General features: G+C 42.8%; 1 protein-coding gene across 1 annotated transcript in view; it reads right to left on the minus strand.

Annotated features, from left to right (window-relative positions):
• Nucleotides 1–2303: 2303 nt before the first annotated feature.
• The window catches only part of arid2 (AT-rich interactive domain 2), a 38954-nt gene continuing 19979 nt past the window's right edge, over nt 2304–21278 (minus strand). The window contains exons 12-21 of the mRNA XM_084049956.1: nt 20264–20342; nt 19839–19973; nt 15383–15600; nt 12657–15076; nt 10208–10362; nt 7039–7177; nt 5875–5957; nt 5103–5226; nt 4392–4483; nt 2304–4120 (exon numbers count right to left, since the gene is read on the minus strand). Of these exons, the coding sequence (XP_083906082.1) occupies nt 4009–4120; nt 4392–4483; nt 5103–5226; nt 5875–5957; nt 7039–7177; nt 10208–10362; nt 12657–15076; nt 15383–15600; nt 19839–19973; nt 20264–20342 (3557 nt within the window). The 3' untranslated portion in view covers nt 2304–4008. The remainder of the gene's footprint in view (nt 4121–4391; nt 4484–5102; nt 5227–5874; nt 5958–7038; nt 7178–10207; nt 10363–12656; nt 15077–15382; nt 15601–19838; nt 19974–20263; nt 20343–21278) is intronic.

The following is a 21278-nucleotide window of genomic DNA, read 5'->3' on the forward strand; positions in this document are numbered from 1 at the left end:
TATTGGCCAGTGCGCTCAGTGCTGTATTTTCGAACGCACCAGTCTGAGTGAGACATGCGAGGCAACCTGCTGCCACTAGGCGTCGCTGTGATTCATACCATTAAGGATGTTTTGTCCCTCAAATTGTCACAAAACTCAGCAATTTCCAGTGGTGGAAAAAGTACTACTTTTTCTTAAGTTAAAGAATCAATACTGCAATGTAGAAATACTCTGTTACAAGTCCGGTATTCAAAAATTACTTGAGTAAAAGTACAAAAGTATTGGTATCAAAATGAACTTTAAGCACCAAAAGTAGAAAGTACTCATTATGCAGAATGTCCGCATTTCACAAGTTTTAAAATGTATTAAAAATATTTAGAAAATAGCAGATCTACAAGCTCACAATACCTCGCACTGCAATGCATTGTGAGCTTGTAGATTGGCTATTTTCAAATGGCCAAAATGTAAATAGGGTTAATGTATGTTTTGTAATAATAATCAAAATCTACAAAGTAACTAAAGTTTTCAAATAATTATAGTAGAGTAAAAGTATATTTGCCTCCAGGATGTAGTGGAGTAGAGGTAAAAGTACTGAATATTGGAAATATTCCAATAAAGTAAAAAATACCTCAAAAGTGTACTTAAGTACAATGCTTGAGTAAATGTACTTAGTTACTTTACACCACTGGAAATTTCCCTCATGTAAATATCTAACATTACTTCCCACTTTTAGTTTAGTGGCAGCTCATGTTCAGCTGATTGGACCAGGCAATCTATCTACAATGAATGTACATTGTTAATAAGACCTATACACAATTGTGATGCTATGGCTTTGTGCAAGCCACCCAGGTTGATTTGAAACCCTCCATTCACAAGCACACCACATTTACACCTTACATTGTGGATTGGATTGTATTTTAGTGCAGTACAGTATAGGTGCTTTTCTTATTTAGGGTAGTATTATTACTATGGTCATATTATTGCAATTCTTTTGCCATTATTTCTTGTTACTGCAATGTCACAATGTCAATATTAATATAAAAGGGCTCGGGACATTGTGTTTTGGTGGTTCAGTCAGTTAGCTACACAAAATCTGATTGAAAACTGGCTCTTGACACGTGTCAAAGTAATTTCCTCTAAGATATGCTAAAACAAATGCCTTTAAAAAGGGGTAAGCACAACTGGGGTTTAAAGGGCTCTATGACCATATGAAATACAGAAGTCCTCTGCACATCCGCAGATGGCTAATACTAGGTGTGTAGTCCTCAAACCTTGACAAAACCTTCCACAAACTGCCATGTATAAGATGATAAATACTTGATGGGGTACAGAAACAGAACTGACTCAAACAGTCAACACTCCAAACTAAACAAGCTGGTGAGGAAGTCTAGCTCCATAGTTGTAGTTTAAGTGGCCTGTAAGGCTCGTCAGTCACTCTGGATGAGTGTCTACTAAATGCCTAAATTGTACATGGACAATCTGAAGGTGGTTGTGGAGGGGAGGATGAGGAGGAAGCTGGATGCTATCCCTGAGGAACCTCCCATCTCTTCTATAATGAGCTAGCAAGGCGAGGAGCACGTTGATGTCCCTCCTCGGGCTCCACAACCAAGCATGACCCCATGTAAGACCTGCACTGTCTGCTACTATTTGACTTTTGACTCCTGCATGGACTGATGATGCACTTACACTTGAACTACTAGGATATAAATTCCCAAACTTGGGACAAATATCTGTTAACTGTTGAGAGATTGCACTTATAAACACCTACAAAATTGTTAGATTGTAAAATGTTCATTTTTCAGGAAATGAAAAATATATGTACATACTTTATACCATATATCTTGGTTTGTTTTTTTAATCTTACCTACATTTCCTCCATTCACACTTCTGAAGCTATGCCGCCTGTATTTCTCTGTGGGGATCAATAAAGGTTCATCTCATCTTATGAATAACGAGACTGAAAATTGGGCTCTGGGAGTTAGTGCAGTTGTACAATAAAAAAAAAAAGGACACAGCCAATGTTTTCTCACATCAAGGTTCACAATGATGTAATTCATTGTCAAAAATGAAAGGGGGAAAATGTATTATAGCTAAAAGGTAATATTTAAAATACAGTAGATTAGTATCCCATTCAATCAATATTGTGAAACATTAACAGTTGCATTAGAGAAAAGTGAAACAGTAAAATCCTCAGTGTTAATGTATCCATTTGTAACTCAGTGTACAAATGTAACCAAAATGACAAATTTGGCCACATTTCCACACCCAGTTAAATACTCAGGATTTTACAGTGCAGTCTGACAACACGCATGTATGCTTAAATACAGTGAATTAATCAAGGACACCCAGATAAGCAACTCATAGAATGTACAAATGTAAGGGTCCATTTGATTACATTAAGGGTAATGGGCATTAAGGGTCTATTATATTTGTACAGTCTCAGAGTTAATTCAACACCGAGGATTCTATTGTGTAATGAATGGTCCTTGTCCTCACAGAACAGGAAAAAGAAAAGAGCCTAAAAACAGAAGGGCTAAATGTTCAGTCTTTTATTTAAAAACTATAAACAGTCACCAAAGTAAATAAAGCCAATCTCTAACAGACTGTTAGGTCTATGTATAATCGCACATCCTACTGACACTGCAGAAATGGGGATGGGTGGGTTGCCCCGCTCAGATGCTAACACGACAGGCAGTCATAAATGTTACACAACACACACTGTAGAGAGAGGACAGTCTGAGGATGTGAGCCGGAATGTGGCATGGTATTAAGAATGAAAAAATAGTACAATAAAACTCCACACTATATTAAGATAGAAAAACGTAGTGAAGAAAATATCATACCTGCACGTAAAGCAAAGAACACAGGAGAAAACCTGTATAAAACTCCATGTATTTAAACCAATTTACAAATACAAAAAAATTTGGTACGCGCACTGTGCTCGTACAATGACAAACGTTTACAGTGGATACATGTTACTGGTGTGGGGGGTGTGAGGGAGAAGAAGGGAAAGAATACCTTCAATATTTTTTTCTTCTACAAAATGACATGATATATTATTCCATACTCTTTCAGCCAGCAAAATGAGTTCTACAAGGTATTATAATACAAAAAATGTCACAGTTCCACAAAAAACTGTTTTTTCCCCTCCCTAAGCTTTACAGCATCAGTACCTTTGCAGAAGTATTTACATGTTTTAAGTACATTCATCCACTGCTGAGTATAGAATCACATTAGATACAAGTGACCACGGATCATAAAAAAGCAAACAAAAACAAAAAGAAAACAAAACGTACTACTGTATTCAATCCTACCAAAGTAATGCTTCTATTACTCCACAGAGTGAGTTCTCCAGTGGCTGCATCGGCATCAAAGAAGATCTTCTTTATATATATTCACAAATATTTACAAGATTCTTTTCATTAATCGTAATGGTATTCATTTTCAATAATAAATAAGTGAAAATATATTGACTCAAGTAAGAAAACCAAGCTACCAAGTTCTAAAGAAAAATAATAAAATTAATTAACAAAAAAAAAAAAAAGTCTGCGCCAGTCACCAGCGGTGTTCTCGTCCTCCCGTCCTGGCCGTCTTCCCCTCTCTCTCTGTGTACCCCCCCTCCCCCCCACACACTACTGCCACATGCTCCAACTCACATCAGGTCTCTGCAAACAGTCACGGGACTAGAAAAAACAATGTGCTCGTAGTCAGGGTTTTGTTGGTGGAGTCCCTCAGGGAAGCAGTCTTAAGCACTCCCCCTGGTGGGCGGCTGGTGGAAGACCCCGTGGCAGTTTGTTGTGTGGGTGGGGCTGATGGCTGAGAGGTGGGGGTGTGGGGGGTTGAGCACGAGTGGAGGGTGAGGCATGAGGAAGAGAGAGAGGAATGAGAGGTGTGGCAGAGAGGCATTGTCCCGGGTCCTGTGGGCTGCTGCCCCCCGTCCGTTGCATACCCACTTGGGTTTGCAGGTGGGATCGCCCGGCCCACGCCTCTCAGGAGAGAGGGCGGTCAGAGAGGTTTGTCCCGTTGGCCTCAAGCCTGGAGCGAGCGCGTTAGTTCATAAAGGCATTTGGCGAGCGTGGTGGACACCTCCATGTTACTAAGCGCCAGCACAGAGAGGTGGGTCTCATGCCTCTTCACCAGCCTGAGAAGCACACAAAAGAGAAATTAATGCAAGCTTCAAGGTTCTTCCACTCTTTGTGATCCCAACATTTGTATGTGTGGAAAGAATTACGTGAAAAAACATCAATGCCAATAAACAACACAAACACATAAGGCAGATATACTGTATGTGCAAAAACAGATTCCTTATCTAGAGTACAAATAGCATGTAAAATATAACAATGACCAAAAAACTTGTGTAAATCGACAGTCAATGAATATAATAGAATGAAAAAGGATAACTTGAGACTTACTTGCGACCACAGTCAGAGTACTTGGCGATGTTCTTTAGCGTTAAGGCAGCAGTTAGTCGTATATGTTTGGTCATTGGTCCCTCTTTCTCATCCTATGAAGAAAAAAATAATAATCGGGAGATCAAGTTTGTTACCAACGTTGACTTCAGTAGGATATTCAAAAACCCTTTAAAGGAATTATCACGGAGACAGACAGCGTCAAGGCTAAGAAGTGGTCCCAATATGACGGAGAAAGGAAGAGTCCTAGCTCTTAATGATGTCATTTGTAGGCCAACCCGGAAGTTACTTCAGCCTTGGGTTCTTACAGCATATTTCCAAAGGAATTCTTGCATCGGGTTTTGGACAAATAAAGACAACAAGCTCTGTAGCAAACAAAGGCTTAACATGTTTTGTAGCAAACAGAGGCTTAACATGTTTTGGCCAACAAGATAATCCCCACAAATCAAAACACTTTATGATTTTATTAATTAATATAAGTAAACAAAGTAACATCTTCAAAATTCATGATTGAGAAAATTATTTAAGACAAAGTGAAATTCTTAGGCTTCTGTTAACCATAGACTTTATTTTCCACATGAACAGAAAACCCTACGGGTAAGAAAACCCTACGGGTAAGAAGCATTGGAAATCTGGCAGGGGGGAACTTATGGCTCAAAAATGCTCACTTCACATCCAGGTTTTAGGACAAACTGTAACACTCAATGTACTTACAGTGAAGTCCCTGAACACCAGATTTCGAGAGCCTCTGCGCAGGGCCATGAGAGCCGCGCTCGGATGATTGACTATAGCTTTCTGTGCTCGTGGTGCCGGAGTGCTGCTTGCTACTGGTGGAGTCCTTTAGAACAAAACCACAGCAGAATGAGGTTAGTTGTCGATTCATTAACAGTAGATAATTTTACCATTGAAGCATGAATAGGCCTGTCACAACTATTACATAATCGCCTGATCGCAATTATTTGCGCTAATCACAATTATATTGCATTATCGTTATAATAGTTCCCATTCATCTGTGTCTACCCTACATCTCAAGGCTCAGGTAACTTATGTTGTATATTAAATACATTTACTTCACCGCTGTTATCACAGTTACAAATTCATCATGTAGCCTATACGGCTTGTATATGGCCATAATACATTTAATAATTGGTCCCAGTAATTGTCATAATGTTGGCTGAGAAGTAACCCAAGCCCTTTTGCTATAGGAGGCGAGTAGCAGTCAGGCTGCATGGTCTTAACTGGCCTCACCCTCTTAACCTCCAGTAATAGGCTTTCTATATTCAAGTTATTTGTCATATCTTCCCTGTGCAATTTCTGTTTACAAAGCAACAGTATGACAATTAATTGTCTACTAAAATGTCAAGATCGTGACAGCCCTAGCTCTGACGCATACATGAAACATGAATCCACTGTACTGAACTGCTTATACAGTCACCATTCAGAGAGCGTAATCACAAAACCTTAATGTGTATGATAGGATACATACTGGGAAGCATTCTGATTGGGGCTTTGCGCCTGCTCCTCTAGTTTGAGTCCAGCAAGCAGTGCGTCCCGAGAACAGTGCTTGTCCTGAAATTGGAGCAGAAGTAATATAATTAATATTTCACACATTCTTTAACATATGTTGATGTGGTCATGATGCTAATAAGGAGACTCTAAATATTGTAAAACAAATATTTTTAATTTAGGGTTGCAACCAGACCTGGAACTTCATCATGTTAGGGTCAAGGCCACTTGCGCTTTGGTGTTGCCAGTTTTTTAGGGCGCAAAGACCAAGTAGGAAGGCCATCAGATAAAACAATGATTTTAAGTCCACAGACATAATGCATTTAACTTAAAGGTGTAGGGTGCTTAAGCTCAGCATAACCAGTGTAACCAATCAGTGAGATATAAACTGTTCATTTCACAAAATAATGCATTGGCAAAGTCATACTGGTCTCAATATTTCTCACATTCAGCACTGCACTTTGCTGATTGAGGTAAGGGTTGCATGAATCACATGAGCATTCACAGATTAGAGGTTTAATTGCATTTTCCTCACCAGTTATTTTCATTGAATATTAATTGTGATTGACTTTAGTTGATTTTACATGATTTCAAATATAGTATGTTAATTATGAATAATATAAAATGTACTTTATCATTAATTCAGTTAGCCTAATACACATTGTTAACAAACAAGATTTTATTCATATTTAATCATCAATTTATCTCTATCTCTACCCTCACAGTCATCATAGAACAATAAAAACAGCCGACATGTTACGGCCTTTAAGGCCTTCTTCAGGGCATGCGATGAATAACTACTAGTTTTAACAGTTTCCTCCCTAATATAATTGAAGGAATAATATTATTAAATAATCAGCCATTACATAGTGTTGAAAATAATGTTGGCTGAGAAGTAACCCAAGCCTTTCTTTTGACAGAGATTGTTCTCACAGCCATTTCACTATAGGAGGTGAGTAGCAGTGAGGCCACATGGTCTTAACTGGCCTCACCTTCTTTAACCTCCAATTGATCCCACCCCTCAAGATTTTAAGTTTCTTCTCATAATGCATATTTTGATATGGTCATGGTGTAAGATCTCAGCTTTTTGTATTTCCATATTTTACAAGTAGGGTCTGATCCAGTGTTTTGAAGAAGGACTTACCTGTAGATGTGTAATAAAGGACAGTCTCTGCCTAGGAAAAGGTTCACATCCCTCCCATTGACATGTGCCTCCATACGCTTCTTTGCCCCCATGTGTCGTGGCTGCGTGATAGAACACCTGAGACGGCGTCTCGAACCACCTGGACAGAGGAAAAAACACTGGTGGATCAGCACACACTCAACCCTCAACCACACTGTTACAAAGGACAGCGATATCCGGTACTACACCCGTATATGGACACAACGCCAGCGTGACGCCGTCTTACGACCGCATGGCATCATATCGTACCCATAAATATTGCGACTCCCAGACAGGATAGTGTTCGGCAGTTGTAGAAATAATAGCAACTAGAAAAAGTGCTCCTCGGAGCACAAGTCTCCGCCAGCAGACTTGTGTTGGGAATGTTGGGAATGTTCTAATTCTTATGTTCTAATTCTTACAAAAAATAGAACATGTTACTGTGTCATAGTAACATGACACAAGTGTCCTATCCGTCTGTATAACTGTCCTATCCGTCCTGTCTGTGTAAGTGTCCTATCCAATTGTTACAGTATCCGCCATTTCTCAGCCATTTCGTGATTATTCCTGTCTTACCTCACTTTGAAAGAGGCTAAGACTCTTTCAAAGTGACACATGTATTTATAGGCCGCTATACGTCACTAGCCAATCAGATCACACTATTTCACCGTATTGTCACGTGTCACGTGAGGCTTGACCAATGTTAGCTTGGCTGACGGAAAGTGAAAACAAATACCTAGATAGATACCAGGGCCTTTTCACCATATCTAAGGTGCGTGATTAAGGATCTCAATCCGGGCCCCCCGTCAAGCACTTACGGCGGCCAATAGAAAGAGCCAACCTAAGAAATACAGTCCTTATATATATAATATCTTGCAGTACCCTCTGCAACACACACCATATATCATTACGGCCAAGCCACTTAGTCAGAATAAGGAAAAAAAAGCAGGACAAATAGCATATTACATAACGGAACGAGAAAAGTGTGGGACTCTCCAGCCCTGGGTTGCCTACCCAGGGCTGTGTTAGTCGTGGTGTGCAGCCCTCAGGACACAAGGACGATTGGGGGGGGGGGGTTCTGTATGATAGACGTGCAACTGTTTGCGTTTGCAAAGCAGTTTTGGAGGTGCGCTCAATAAAGGCCCCTCAACATGCATTTGGTTATGATCGGATGTTGCGTTCATGACACGTGGCCCTGCCCTCAATGGAACATTGGAATGGGCGCTCTACGTATGTATATGGGGAGTTGTAATCATGATCTTGTACAGGTTCAACAGTTATAGGGCACAATGTGAAGTGACTTGTTAAAGCGCCACCATGAGGTCATGGTGGCGCATTTTTTCTTAACAGAACAAATCAGGAAAGAGGTTGATAGTGGGAAGCTATGTGGAATGGTACAGCTCGATTTACGGCGAGCATTCGACACAGTGAACCACATTAGACTTCTGAACAAGCTTGAGGCCCTGGGGGCAGACAGGGCAGCATGCAAATGGTTTCAATCCTACCTAACGGGCCGCGAACAGAGGGTAGAGGTAAATGGTGTTTTGTCTGATTCAAGCATCATGAAATGCTGTGTTCCTCAGGGAAGCATTCTAGGCCCAGCACTGTTTTTAGTATACGTGAATGATATGACAGACGCCTGTAACTGTGATTTGTTCTTGTATGCTGATGACTCTGCTCTGCTAATGTCCCATAAGGAACAAGCCACACTGGAGAGTTCCCTGAGTGAGGAATTGAACATTTTTAATTCCTGGCTTATAGATAACAAGTTATCTTTACACACAGGGAAGTCAGAATCAATTCTGTTTGGCTCTAAAATCAAATTAGGAAAGAGCCCGGAATTCAAGGTCAAATTAAATTCGGACTACATTGCAGCAAAATCATCGGTGAAATACCTGGGTTGTATCTTGGAGGGTAACCTAGATGGCCGAAATATGGCCAGCAAGGTATTGAACAAAGTCTCCGGACTAACTAAATTTCTGGCAAGGACAGCAAGGTACTTGGATAGGGAGACAAAAAAGGTGGTGGCCAACTCTCTTATTATGTGCATTTTGATTTTGCATGTACATCTTGGTTCGAGGGCTTAATGAAATCCCTCAAAACCAAGCTACAGTCAGCTCAGAATAGACTGATCAGGGTCATTCTAGGGTTAGGACCCAGATCCCATATAGGTAGGAACCAGTTTAGAGAACTCAACTGGTTCCCAGTAGAATCCAGGGTAACCATGGCCAGATTGACCATGGTTCATAAGATAATATATGGCGAGGTCCCCATATTTTTAAAGACATGTTTTACTCAGAGAAGCGAAGTACACCATTTTTTCACCAGAGCCAGTGTAGCAGATGTGAGCCATCCGGCTTTTAAAAGTAAATTTGGCAGAGAATCATTTACTTACATAGGAGCCACACAGTGGAATGACCTCGAAAACAGTGTCAAACTGACAACCAATCTGAGGACTTTTAAGCAGAAAACCAAATCATGTCTATTAGAAAAGGTTCCCCTATAGAGGGTCTTTAGACTAGGAAAGATAAGGTAGCACTTGTTTGTATATGTGTACTGTGTATGTTACTTGTGTTCTTGTATTGTTTGTATATATGTACTGTGTATGTTACTTGTGTTTTTGTATTGTTGCGTAACGTGTACTGTGTCTGTACTGTGCATGTTACTTGTGTCTTTGTAGTGTGACGTTAGTTACCCGTTTTGTAATGTATTTTAACGTATTGACTGTTAATTTTAAGAGGACCTCAACGGAAATAAGTCTCAGGACTTTCTTGTGTAATCCTTTAACTGCGGTGACCATGTGGTTTTGGCTTTTCAAAAAAATCAAATCAAAAAGGCTGATTTGAAATATTTGGGGTGGACGTTCTTCCCTGGCCTACTGGGAGTGTGCATGCAAAGTTTCACACTGATCAGTCCAGCGATGTCTGAGATTAGCTGCTCACAGACACTCACTCACTTACAGACAGACTCATGAACACTCACAGGAGCGAAAACATAATCCCCACTCCTGGCCGGCCGTTCCGGCTTGGCGGACAATAATAAGATTGCATCTGTGTAAGGTAGAATTGTGAGGCTGTAAACCTGTTCACTCTACATATTAATATACATAACATAACTTTCAGTAGTGGTGGTTAATGTGGTTGACACTCACCGTTTACAGGATTGCCACAGACATTTGAAGTTCTGCCCTGCTTTCCTGCTCTGTTCTGGGGGTACCGTCGGAACGTGCTGCGTTGAGAGGATAGAGCTGGGGCTGCCCATCTGCGCAGGCGGCGTTAATGGGGCTGGAGAGGATGACATGGTAGGCTACACACACACGAATATCAGTCAATCAGCAGCCCATGGCAGTCTACAACAATTCTGGTCATTCTAGTTGAAGCAAATTTGTGCAACATTCTTAAGCTATGTTGCTTTCTACATTTGGGAAAATAATGTTGGCTGAGAAGTAACCCAAGCCTATCTTTTGACAGAGATTGTTCTCGCAGCCATTTCACTATAGGAGGTGAGTAGCAGTGAGGCCACATGGTCTTAACTGGCCTTACCTTCTTTAACCTCCATAAGCCCTGAACCGATGACCTACCGCATGTAAACTTGTGACATTCAAAGCTTTTATTTATTAAAAGCTACAACCAGACAGCATTGGTCATTTTTCAAAATGTACAATTACAAACAGCATGGTCATATAAGGGATAATAGGCCATGTTACCCATTAACACGATTAGGCTAAACCAAAAGAAGCTTTGGAGGTACAATCATTATTATATTTGATTGAAGTTGGCATAGATACTGTACATTCAATACCCTGCACTATTTTACAACACAAAAACCGCTTCAAACTCGTTTGAAGCTGGAGTTTCTGCTTTGTGCCAGGCTGGATTACTGTGACATGAAAGTCTAGGCAGCATTCAGGCCAATCCTTCTTCATTTCCGCTGCACAACAAAAGAAATACAGACGGCAGCTTTTGCCATACTATAATCTGTAATGCCAACAGAGTGAAATGAAGTGTGGAAAAGAAGCCTAGGTGAGACTAACCAGAGCAATTGAAGCGAGACGGGCATCGACTTACTTGAAGTCTACGCTACAGATATTACAACATGGTCTAACACTTGAAGCAAATAACATCTTCAGTGGAGGCAATGAAGTAGGAACGCAGCAATACAGATTAAACTATTATGAGGCTAAAGGAGAGGATGGATATTTGACATTGACAATATTTCTCTTTGAATCGAGATGGAATTATGTTTTACATTTACCTGGAGTGTATTGTATAAGACAGTATAAAGAAATAATTTAAAAGCTGTTCTAATGGTGACAGAAGTCATTGTAGGATGTATGACCTTTTCTTGCCTACAATACTGTAATCCTTTCTACCTGCACAACACTACACCACCAATACAGCATCTCCATATCAGTTTAACCCATTAAGACCTGAGGTCGATTCTAAAAATGTAATCTAAAACGGTTTTCTGAAAAATACGCATGTTGCTATATTCATGTCAAGGACCCCCAAAATTATATGTATTTGGCCGCGGACCCCCATCTCAAAATCTTTTGTTCCAAGGACCCCCAGAAGCAAAAATGTGCGGAAAAAAATATTTTAAAAATACACATATACTCAAAGATTTGCAAAAAGTGACTCGCTATGAACTTGTATATCTGCCATTTTTGAATAGCCAAAGTATAAAATGACACAGATGCTTTCCCGGTTTTAATGGGTTCCTGATGAAGACCCTCAGCGGTCGAAACGTTGTGTAAACTTATTACATTTTCTACTGGGCTACCAGTGTTTCGGACTTCTCTTTTCTCTAATTGACAATCATACCTTCTTATTTATTGGAGACATATTTGGGGTCATTCGCAGTTTTATTTTGATAGCAATAGTGAGTAGAGAGACAGGGAGCCCAGGAAGGACCGCGAGGGGATGATTTCAGGTCAGATTTGCACCAGGGCCACCTGCGGCAAAGACTCAGCCTTGCCATGGTACTACGCGCTCTACCAGGTGAGCTACCGGGGTGCCCCCACAAACTAAATGGTTTACATTAATACCTTGATACCACCCAAGCCTAATGACAAATACTAAGATCAGTCAATTGTAGTACTATTAAGCAGTAATGATGCATCTCTACTACTGTTCAGAAACCTGCCCAGCTCCCACCTTAAACAACCTGTATATACTAAACACAAATGCTTTAAATGTTACCTCCCACACATCATTTGACACAAAAAATAAAATAAATACTAGAGTTGAGCCTCTTGGTTGGGGACTACCATATTAAATAAGTAGGATTTCAGTAAAGACATTAGTGTTACAAAAACAACTTTGTCATCCAACAGCCATTTTTTAAAGTTAAAATGTAAATGCTGTCAACTGCAAGCACGGTAGCTAGATGATACATTTACTAGCCACAACCAAAAATATTTGATGACAACCACCTGCTCACCCTAATGTGTCTGAGTCAGAGACAGAGACAGAGAGAGTGTACCTTTCTGTTTACAAGATGGTTCATTGTTGAAGGCACTTGGTAACTGCATGTAGTAATTCTAGCAGAAGTATCACTGTAAACAGACGTAGCCTAAACAGACCTAAACCATGACTCACCGTACAGCCAGCTGCCTGTGTGGGAGAGCAGTTCCTCTGTTGAGTGGCGTTCTCTATTGCTACTTTGGCTACTGTGCTTGGGTCAGTTCCTGCTGGCACTGCCACCATGGTGGCACTGCTGCCGGCATTATTGGGGTCACTGATGGTGATGATCCGCACCCCCACTTTACTAGGGATCCCCGAGGCTGACGCTGCCATGCCGCGGCCGTCGTCCTCGGCCGGCCTCTTGAGGCCCCGTGCCTCGAGGGCCAAGCCGTTTGCCGGGCCGCCAGCAGGGCTCTGGGAGGTAATAGTAAGAGTGGAGGGCAGGGGGGTATTGGGGAGCAGTTGCTGTCTTAGTACAGGCACAGCGTGGCCAAGTCCCAAAGGTCCATTGGACAACTCAGAGGGAGCCCTGGTGCTTGCCCCCTGAGGTCCATTGGCCAGCCGCTCTGCCTGCTGGGCTTTGGCAGTGTCCTGCTGAGGGGGTGGGAGTTCTGAACTGTGCACCCTCTCAGCGGGGCCCACCTCCCCGTTTCCCAAGTACTGTTTGGAAGCAATGTGATTTGGAATGTTCTTGCTAAAGTTGGCGCCACTTTCACCCCGCTCAAAGTCACACACCCCGTTGACCAGAGTCTTTTTGGGGTCTGGGTTGCCCTCCAGTGGGCCGCTTAGGCCAGGGGAGAGAGCCTGCTTCCCGTTAGCTGGGTGGCCCTCGATCGCCGGGCCATTGAGTGCCCCCTGGTTGTTCCCTGAGTGGTATGGAGGTAGATTTGTCTCCATGCACTTCCTTCCGTTCAGCAGCTTGGCCCCGGGTGACACATCCCCATTACTAGTTTTGCCATTAGATGATCCTCCTTCAGCCAAAGACGAGTTCTCCATCACCTCGATCTTCCTCTCGTGGATGTGCAACCCAGTGGCATCCTTGGCTTCCTCTTCCTTCTGACAGATTATCTTGTCCCCCCTGAGGGGAGCAGGCTGTGGCGGTACCAGAGGGCCGTGTTGGGGTGCCGCCCCTGCAGGGAAGGGAGGGGCGGGCATGCCTGGGGTTACAGCGCCCTGGCTAACAGCAGCAGCGGCGGCAGAGGTGGTGAAGCCCGTGTTGGGGACCACGGTGAAGGTGACCTGGCCGCCAGGCGTGGGACCCTGGATGATGGTAGCGCCCCCCGGGCTGCTGGTGGAGATAAGCTGGCCTGGTAGAAGCTGGACCGCCTGCAGGCCTGGAGTTCCCGTAGCCTGCAGCTGGCCAGGCACCAGCTGGACGTTAAGCTGCTGGGGCTGAGGAGAGGGTCCCTGGGTGCTATAGCCAGCCTGGTAGATCACCTGTGGACTGGGGGCCCGCGTGCTGCTGTTGGGAGGGGGCACCTGCGGTGCAGGAAGGATCAACTTGCCCCCCGGTGTCGTGGGCCCTCGCTTTGGAAGCAGTAGCTGTTTGATCAAGCTGGACTCTGTGGAGGTAGGCTGAGACAGGGGCGGCTGGGAAATTATCTGGAGCTGCTGAGGTTGTTGCTGCTGCTGTTGTTGCTGCTGATGCCGTTGCATGGATAGCATGTGGCTGATTGTTTGAGGTGGCTGAACCTGCGCGTTGGACTGAGAGGAAAGGTTGACGGCAGGAGTAGGAGGACAGGGATTGGAAGTAGCACCAGGCTGCCCTGCTATCTGGATAGTCTGGGTACCAGGCATAGCCGAAGGGTTGGCAAGAACAATCTGGTGTATGGCTGGGGAGTACGCCGTGCTCTGCTGTGGGTTGGGGCTGACGATGACCACACTCTGCTGCTGCTGTTGTGGTTGTTGGGGCTGCTGGTTCGGAGTGGCCGTAAAGGACGCTGGTCCGCCTGCTGCGGGTTTTGGGGCGATGTTTTGGAAGGTGACCCGAGAGCCTTGGGCATTGGGCACGCCGGCAATCGTGAACACCTGGCCACTGCCCACCTGGAAGTTTTGTATGGAGGAGACAGGTGTCGACACGGATGCCACAAAGTGAGACTCCTGCTGGGGCGCTCCACCCTGATGGCCAGACATGGGAGGGGTTTGGGCCAGAGGTGGCCTCTGGGCTATGGGGGGGCACACTCCCTGCACCCTTGCTGTCAAAATATGACCCTGCGGTACCTGCTGAAACAGTGTGACAGGGGTCCCTGTGGGGAGCAGGGGAGAGTGTTGCTGTGCAGGCTGAGGGCCGATCTGTGGACTGTGGTTCTGGATCACATGGGCTGACGTTGGGATCTGGATCGCTGGTCCTGGTCGGACCTGTTGGGTTGCTGTCAAGGGGTTCAGGGGCACCTGCTGGGGCACAGAGAGGCGTGGAACAGTCGTGTGGGTTGCAAGGGGAGGCTCCTGTGCAGTGAAGGCCATCGGTGGGGTTGTAACACCGACGTTAAGGCTGGGGGCCTGGGCCGGCACTGGGGCTCGGACAAGTGGAGATCCAGGAAGCCCGGGAGGTAAGCCTAGGCAGAGAAAATCAAAGAAACGTTTAAGTCCAGCCCTAGTAACCATGTAAATAGTTTGTTTAATACTTGTCATTATATGACTGATTTACAAGAATCGAGTATTCTTGCCAGATATCCACATCTCTAATTCATTCTTCATATCATTCGCTGAAATAATTCTGTTTTATTAGGAAACACTTGATCATATACTAGAGCAAATACAGAAACAAACAGCTTTGGAGTCTAATTGCCAATAGTCTCTGTCCACTGTTGTGACAGAACTGGTGGCATTGAAAAATCAAGAACCATGTTGAATGTCTCTACCTGGTGGAGGGGGGGCCTGAGGGTCTCCAGGGCCCTCGAGTTTGGCTGCCAGTGGCGTTGAAGGTGATGCAGGGTTCTGCTGCTGAGATGGCTGCTGGTAGTACAGCTGTATGGGCAGGGGAATGGCCCTCCGCCTCAAGCCCACCAGGAGGATCTGAACCTGGCCGTTGGCCTTAGGCTCCTCCTGCCGTCGCATTGTGTGGTTGGGGAAGATAGTCCTGTGGGAAAGAGAAAGCGGTGGTAATTAATTCCTAATTTCCTGACTGTCAGTGGGACTGACAGTTTTGTAATAATCACACCCAGTGTGAAGTGGGCGGTGTGTGGTCATCACAACATGACTCACTTTTTTTTAAAGTCCATACTGCTATTCATAGGGCTGCACATGTGTCATGTGTTTCGCTAGCCAATCACAGTCCTGAATTTGCAAAGTCAGCCAATCACATTACAGCTGGTGGTGATGACACTAGCTGTAATGTGATTGGCTGACTTTGCAAAAGTATAGATTTGCATTGACTGTGGAAGGGTTAGGGTTGTAGACTGCGTTGTAGACTATTGGCCAATCACGGTGCAGGATTGGTCAGTGTCCAAAAACAAACAGGATTTTTAAAATACCAACAATCATTGTCAAATGCACTCCGTTATCATAGACAGAGCCACGTTCTATAGCCAGAGGTGCCTTTAATCAGCTTATTCCATCTATAGATGTATGTCAAGTCAATAGACCATGGAAAAGGTTTCGGTCAATCGAATTACCTCTTCCGTCGCTGGTAGTTTAGACTCTTAAGGGCCTGAGACAATGCAAGTCAGACACACACGTCATTAAATGCACTCATTGTTTACAACGGCTGCAGTCACACTGGAGGCGTCAAGTGGACGCATCAAAACCTGTTGATGCCTGCTGACTCGTCTTTCAGAGCTACGTTCTATTTTAGAGCATCAAAACATGGCACAAACCACATAGAGAGAAGGAAAATCAATGGAAAGGGACAACGGAGCACAGTCCAGACTCCCAGCGCTTATGCATGCGTAACGTGCGTGTGCTTACGTCTGTGTTTTGGTATGACAATCATTTAATTTGGGTTTGTGCAATGCAGTTCCAATTATTGATCATTGTGGCGCGGCCTGTGATACATTTACTGTATATGGAATGACATGTTTGAGAGTGCTACAGTAGAGTTTACTGTAGTTTACTTTCTGACTGCTGGGCTGGTGCAGAAGAAAGCTACATGGAGCAATGACTGACAGCACAGGCAGCAAGTACAGAGGCTCAATACAAAATGTGTGAATTGAAGCTTCCAATGTGAACAAGAGGCCTAACTTAACACACATCAGGGACAATCGTCAATGACGTTTCCAGTCAGTCAGGGCCTTTAGACTTCAATTTGTTCTTAAAAGTCATCCAGGAACAGATGATGCAATCTTAACCTAGCTTAGCACTGTTACAAAACATATTCAGCAGCCAAAAGGATATGCTAGTGATATTTTAAGATTTTACTTCCGTTTTTAATGCAATGAAATACTTATTGAACTTGGGGTAACAGCGGCCTTGTTTTTTGGAGATTTCCTCTCCATTGACCATAGAAAGTCTGTGTCAATGGCAATGTGTCTAAACAACTAACATGGGTGCAAACTGGTGATTGTCCAACTGGTGACACTTTTGTTTTGGCCAGAAAACAAAGACAATTATAAATGTGCAGCACCCAGGCCCCTTCCCATGATGCAAGCATGCACAATGTTCTCTTTTCAAGTGACAGAGCCTAAAGGCCTGAGTGACATACATACTACTGTATATGAAGCAGTGCTAACAAAAAGAAAAACTCAGTCGCATCTATTAGAATTTTAAACATTTATCCATTTTGTAGAATGACAAAATACACCCTTCAAATGTTTGGCCCCTTCCTACGCCAAAGCCCACTCACACCCACCTACCCACCCACATCCCCTCTTTAAGCAGTTCCTATGTGAAAGGCCACCATAACCCCCCAACACCCTATTTTCAATACCTACCGTCTTCTATACCAAGGAGTTAGGTATTTGACTAATTATACAAATTCTACAAATTATATGCAAATTAAAAGGGTGAAAGTAGCCTAACCTAAAGCCAGACCCATGAACGATATTTGTGCCAAGTTTGGAGGCAGTTGGACTACTGTTCTGCTGTGGGTTCTCAGATGCACAAACACACTCACAGGCTCTCCAATTATAGTAGTAAGATAAGTGGTAATGGAAGGTAATGAACCCGTGAAATTGGTACAGAGGTCCGATTGGTTCAGAAATTCTTTGGACCTGAACCATAGACCCGTTCCTAGATTCAATTTGGTCAGAGATAATACAAAACCTTCACATTTCTTGTAGCCTGCGATTGTAATAGAAATCATAAAATTAATCTTCACAATAAGTGAAATTTGTAAAGTGAGACACTGTATTTATAGTGGAGACTGAGACGGCAGGCTGAAAAGGCCAGATGTAAGAGTATGCTCAGGTCTGACCCGCATAAAGATGCATTTATCCTAATCTGGCCTGTGATCTGAAATGAGATTGACACCCCTGCTGTAAGTGAAGACGCCTATCTGACACACAAAAGCTCTTTAATGACTTAAACCGTTTGACCGGTATAGTACTATATACTTTTATCCTTTTACCCCTCCTTTTTTTTCCCTCTACACCAAATCTCCCGCTGAAAATAGCCTATCTAAAAGATCTTGTAGGTCTGCCATTTTGCTTAATTTTGCTTAATTTCACATATTTGTCCAGAATAAGGATGCATGTGCTTAAATAGGGTATCAAAGTAATGCTCTAGAGTTAAAACTAAATAAATGATCATATGTAATCTCCTTAATGAGCCAGTTGCATTTAGTGGTGAACCCGTTAAGACTGGACAGTTTTAAGTAATTCTGGATTGTAAATTGAGCTTTTCTGAAAATACTGCATATTTATTTTTTAAAGTTAACAGCGCCTTCATCTTCTCAAAGACTCAACAGTGTTAACGTGAGGCAAGCAATTTTAGAACGGTGTACAGACTGATAGAGTTACCTACTTTTAACCTTACATTATGGCTTGGCAACCTCAATTGCAGACTAAGGAGTCAGCTTGCCAGAATTGTTGGCATAGCTCGAAAAAATATAGAGGAAACCTCAGACCCCAGAGTGACCTAGACATACTTAGGCTTTGAGAGTTCTTCATAATGATTCTCATCCTTTATTCTTTATGTGATTCTTTTCATACTTTGGGGTATTAATGCGTTTGTACAGTATGTAATGTTTGTATAGTATGTCATGTAGTGCTGTCAGTTTTCCTCTATAATCCCATTAGAATGTCAATGTTTGCACGTGTCGTGCACACATACAAATTCTAATGACAGACTAAACTAAATGGTCAAACCAACTACATTAGTTAAGGGTTATGGCTTTAATATAGGTTGATTTCGAGGGGTTTTGATAAGCGGGGAGTATTGGGCTACAACCTCTTACCGTGCGTCTGAAGAAAAGACGCACCTCGTTGAGTAACTTGGCCTCATCATTTTCACTGGTTTTAAGCTTTTGTGTGTCAGAACCTACGAGCACCGTCCACATTGGCCTGATCATTTTCATAACATGGCAGGTGATATAGAAACTCCTGTTTGCGTCGCTTTGAAAGTGGCTGTGCTTTATCCACTTTAAATGTCTCACTTGTGTGGATGTGTAGTTGCTACTTTTAGATGGATGTTACTCTAATATTATAGCGTTATCCATCCACCGTTCCGCAGCCCGTACGTTTCCTAATGAGAACGGGCACTCCATCCACCACCACAAGCGCTGATAGGCACAGGTCCGCATTGTAGCGACAGAGTAAATAATGTTACATAAAACCTTTCCTGTTGTCATGATTATGAAAGTTTCTTAAACTTAAATTTTAAGTGAAGTTTAGGGGGGGGAAAGGAGGAGTCTTGCCTGCTGCGCTGAACCAACGTGGTCTCTCACAGTCTTGCATGACCAGACACGCACACACAGGCACGCAGCCATGCACAATACAGATGCATTTGGCGGCAACAACATTCATATTAACTTGCCGTGTGCAGTGCATGCACTCAAACTTTATTGTTGATAATGCGTGACGTGATGAAAGCATTTGTTTTCACATCGGTAGGTCAGGAAATTAGTCTTCATTAGATTTGTTACTCAGTACATGTATGGAGGAAAAAATAAACACATTTGAAGGCAATTTCAACATTTGACGGGCAATTTCAACATTCGACGATTATTTAAAAAAAAAAAAAAATTATATTCGACTCCAAAATGTAATTCTGACAGCACTAGAATGAAATTCCAGTGCTGTTCTTTGTCTCACATGACATAGTAACGGCAGTAATCTCTGCTTTGCAAGTGAAATATTTTTTGTTGCATCCGATGTCTCTGGCATGTTGCCCGGGTTGGTAAAAGTGAAGTGCATCACACAATACAGGGTGCTCAGAACTAACCGTAAGCATTTGAGGAAGCCAGTGGAGTTTAAGATGTTGCTTCGGCCCATTTTACTGCAAGTGGCCAGGTACTCCGAGTACATCTCTGACCGTGACACAGAGCCCTCGGGGATGGCCTCAAAGTGCGCGTTCAGCCTGTTGGACGAGCACAAACAAAGAGTAGAGATTACTATTTAAAAGGGTTTCTTAACATGGCATCTTCTTAAGAAACACATTTTGATTTCAACAAATGCCATTTAGTGAAAACCAAATCTGTTTAAACTGCTGCTGACATAAAAGGGGCACCAAACAATCTGATGATGTCGTCTATAGGAGATGGTCTACATTCAAATGGTAGGACTTGAGATATTGAAAGAGACTGTATGAAATTTTAAGCATAAAAGAGAAAGACTTAGAGGGAAGTGATAGGTAGGAATTTCTCTTACCACTGCAGTGTAAACTTATCACCATCAAGCTCCACAATACCAGGTGGTGGAGGAGTGGACTGGACTGGGGCTCTTGTTACTGCAGACATAAAAGCACAAAATGTAATTAAGAAAAGGTAGGTAATGGAAAGTAGTCAACCTATCACTTATTTAAAGAGGAAAGAATTCTTTGGAGGGAAATATGGCAAAACATTTGACATGATTGGCAGTTATAATAGTGCAATACAGTTAACATTTTTGTGGAATTCCCAGGGTTATCCACAAGATGTCAGCAAACCAGTGCACTTGCTGCTGAATCAATAGGTGATGGCATGCGCTGAAACTCACCCCTCAACTTAGCATGACCTTCCATTCTATACTCCCAATTATATGAATAGCACAGTGCTTGTGGACACAACACCTGTGTTTCCACAATCCAAGACTTTAGCAGGCAGTGCCGTCTTGGCTCAAACTGTTGGTTTTTCAAATTTGTCATCTTGGTTGGTTTTACCTTTCCATCACAGACAACACATTGTACTGTAAACTCAACGATCCATGTATAAAAATGACACAGGTAATATCACTTCCTTCAACGTGAAATGATCACTTCCTTCAATGTGAAATGATATGTTGGCCGTAACAGGTCCATATGACATTGGTGCACGTTTCATTATGAAACAAAATAACTACAGAGAAACTTTTCCAGACTGGTTTGATCTGCTTGCTTGGGCCTGACAGGGTGTTGATTTCGTCAACTAAAACTATGACGAAAAATGTTTCTCGACTACCTTTTTTCACTGATGAAAACTAAATAAAAACTAAATAAAAACTAAGCTCTGGTGACTAAAACTAAGACTAAACATATGGACAATTTCTTCAACAAATAAAAGCTAAATGTTAGTGAGAAGAGATCTAGTAGAACTAAGACGAGTCATTTTATGGTTTGTTGCGCTCTGACAATAGAAGATCTACAAGCTCACAACGCGTCACGTTGTGAGCTTGTAGATCAACTATTTTCAGCATGCAACCAAGTGGT

This window comes from Gymnoscopelus microlampas, assembly GCF_963454915.1.
Source record: "Gymnoscopelus microlampas genome assembly, chromosome: 23".
Classification (NCBI taxonomy): Eukaryota; Metazoa; Chordata; class Actinopteri; order Myctophiformes; family Myctophidae; genus Gymnoscopelus; species Gymnoscopelus microlampas.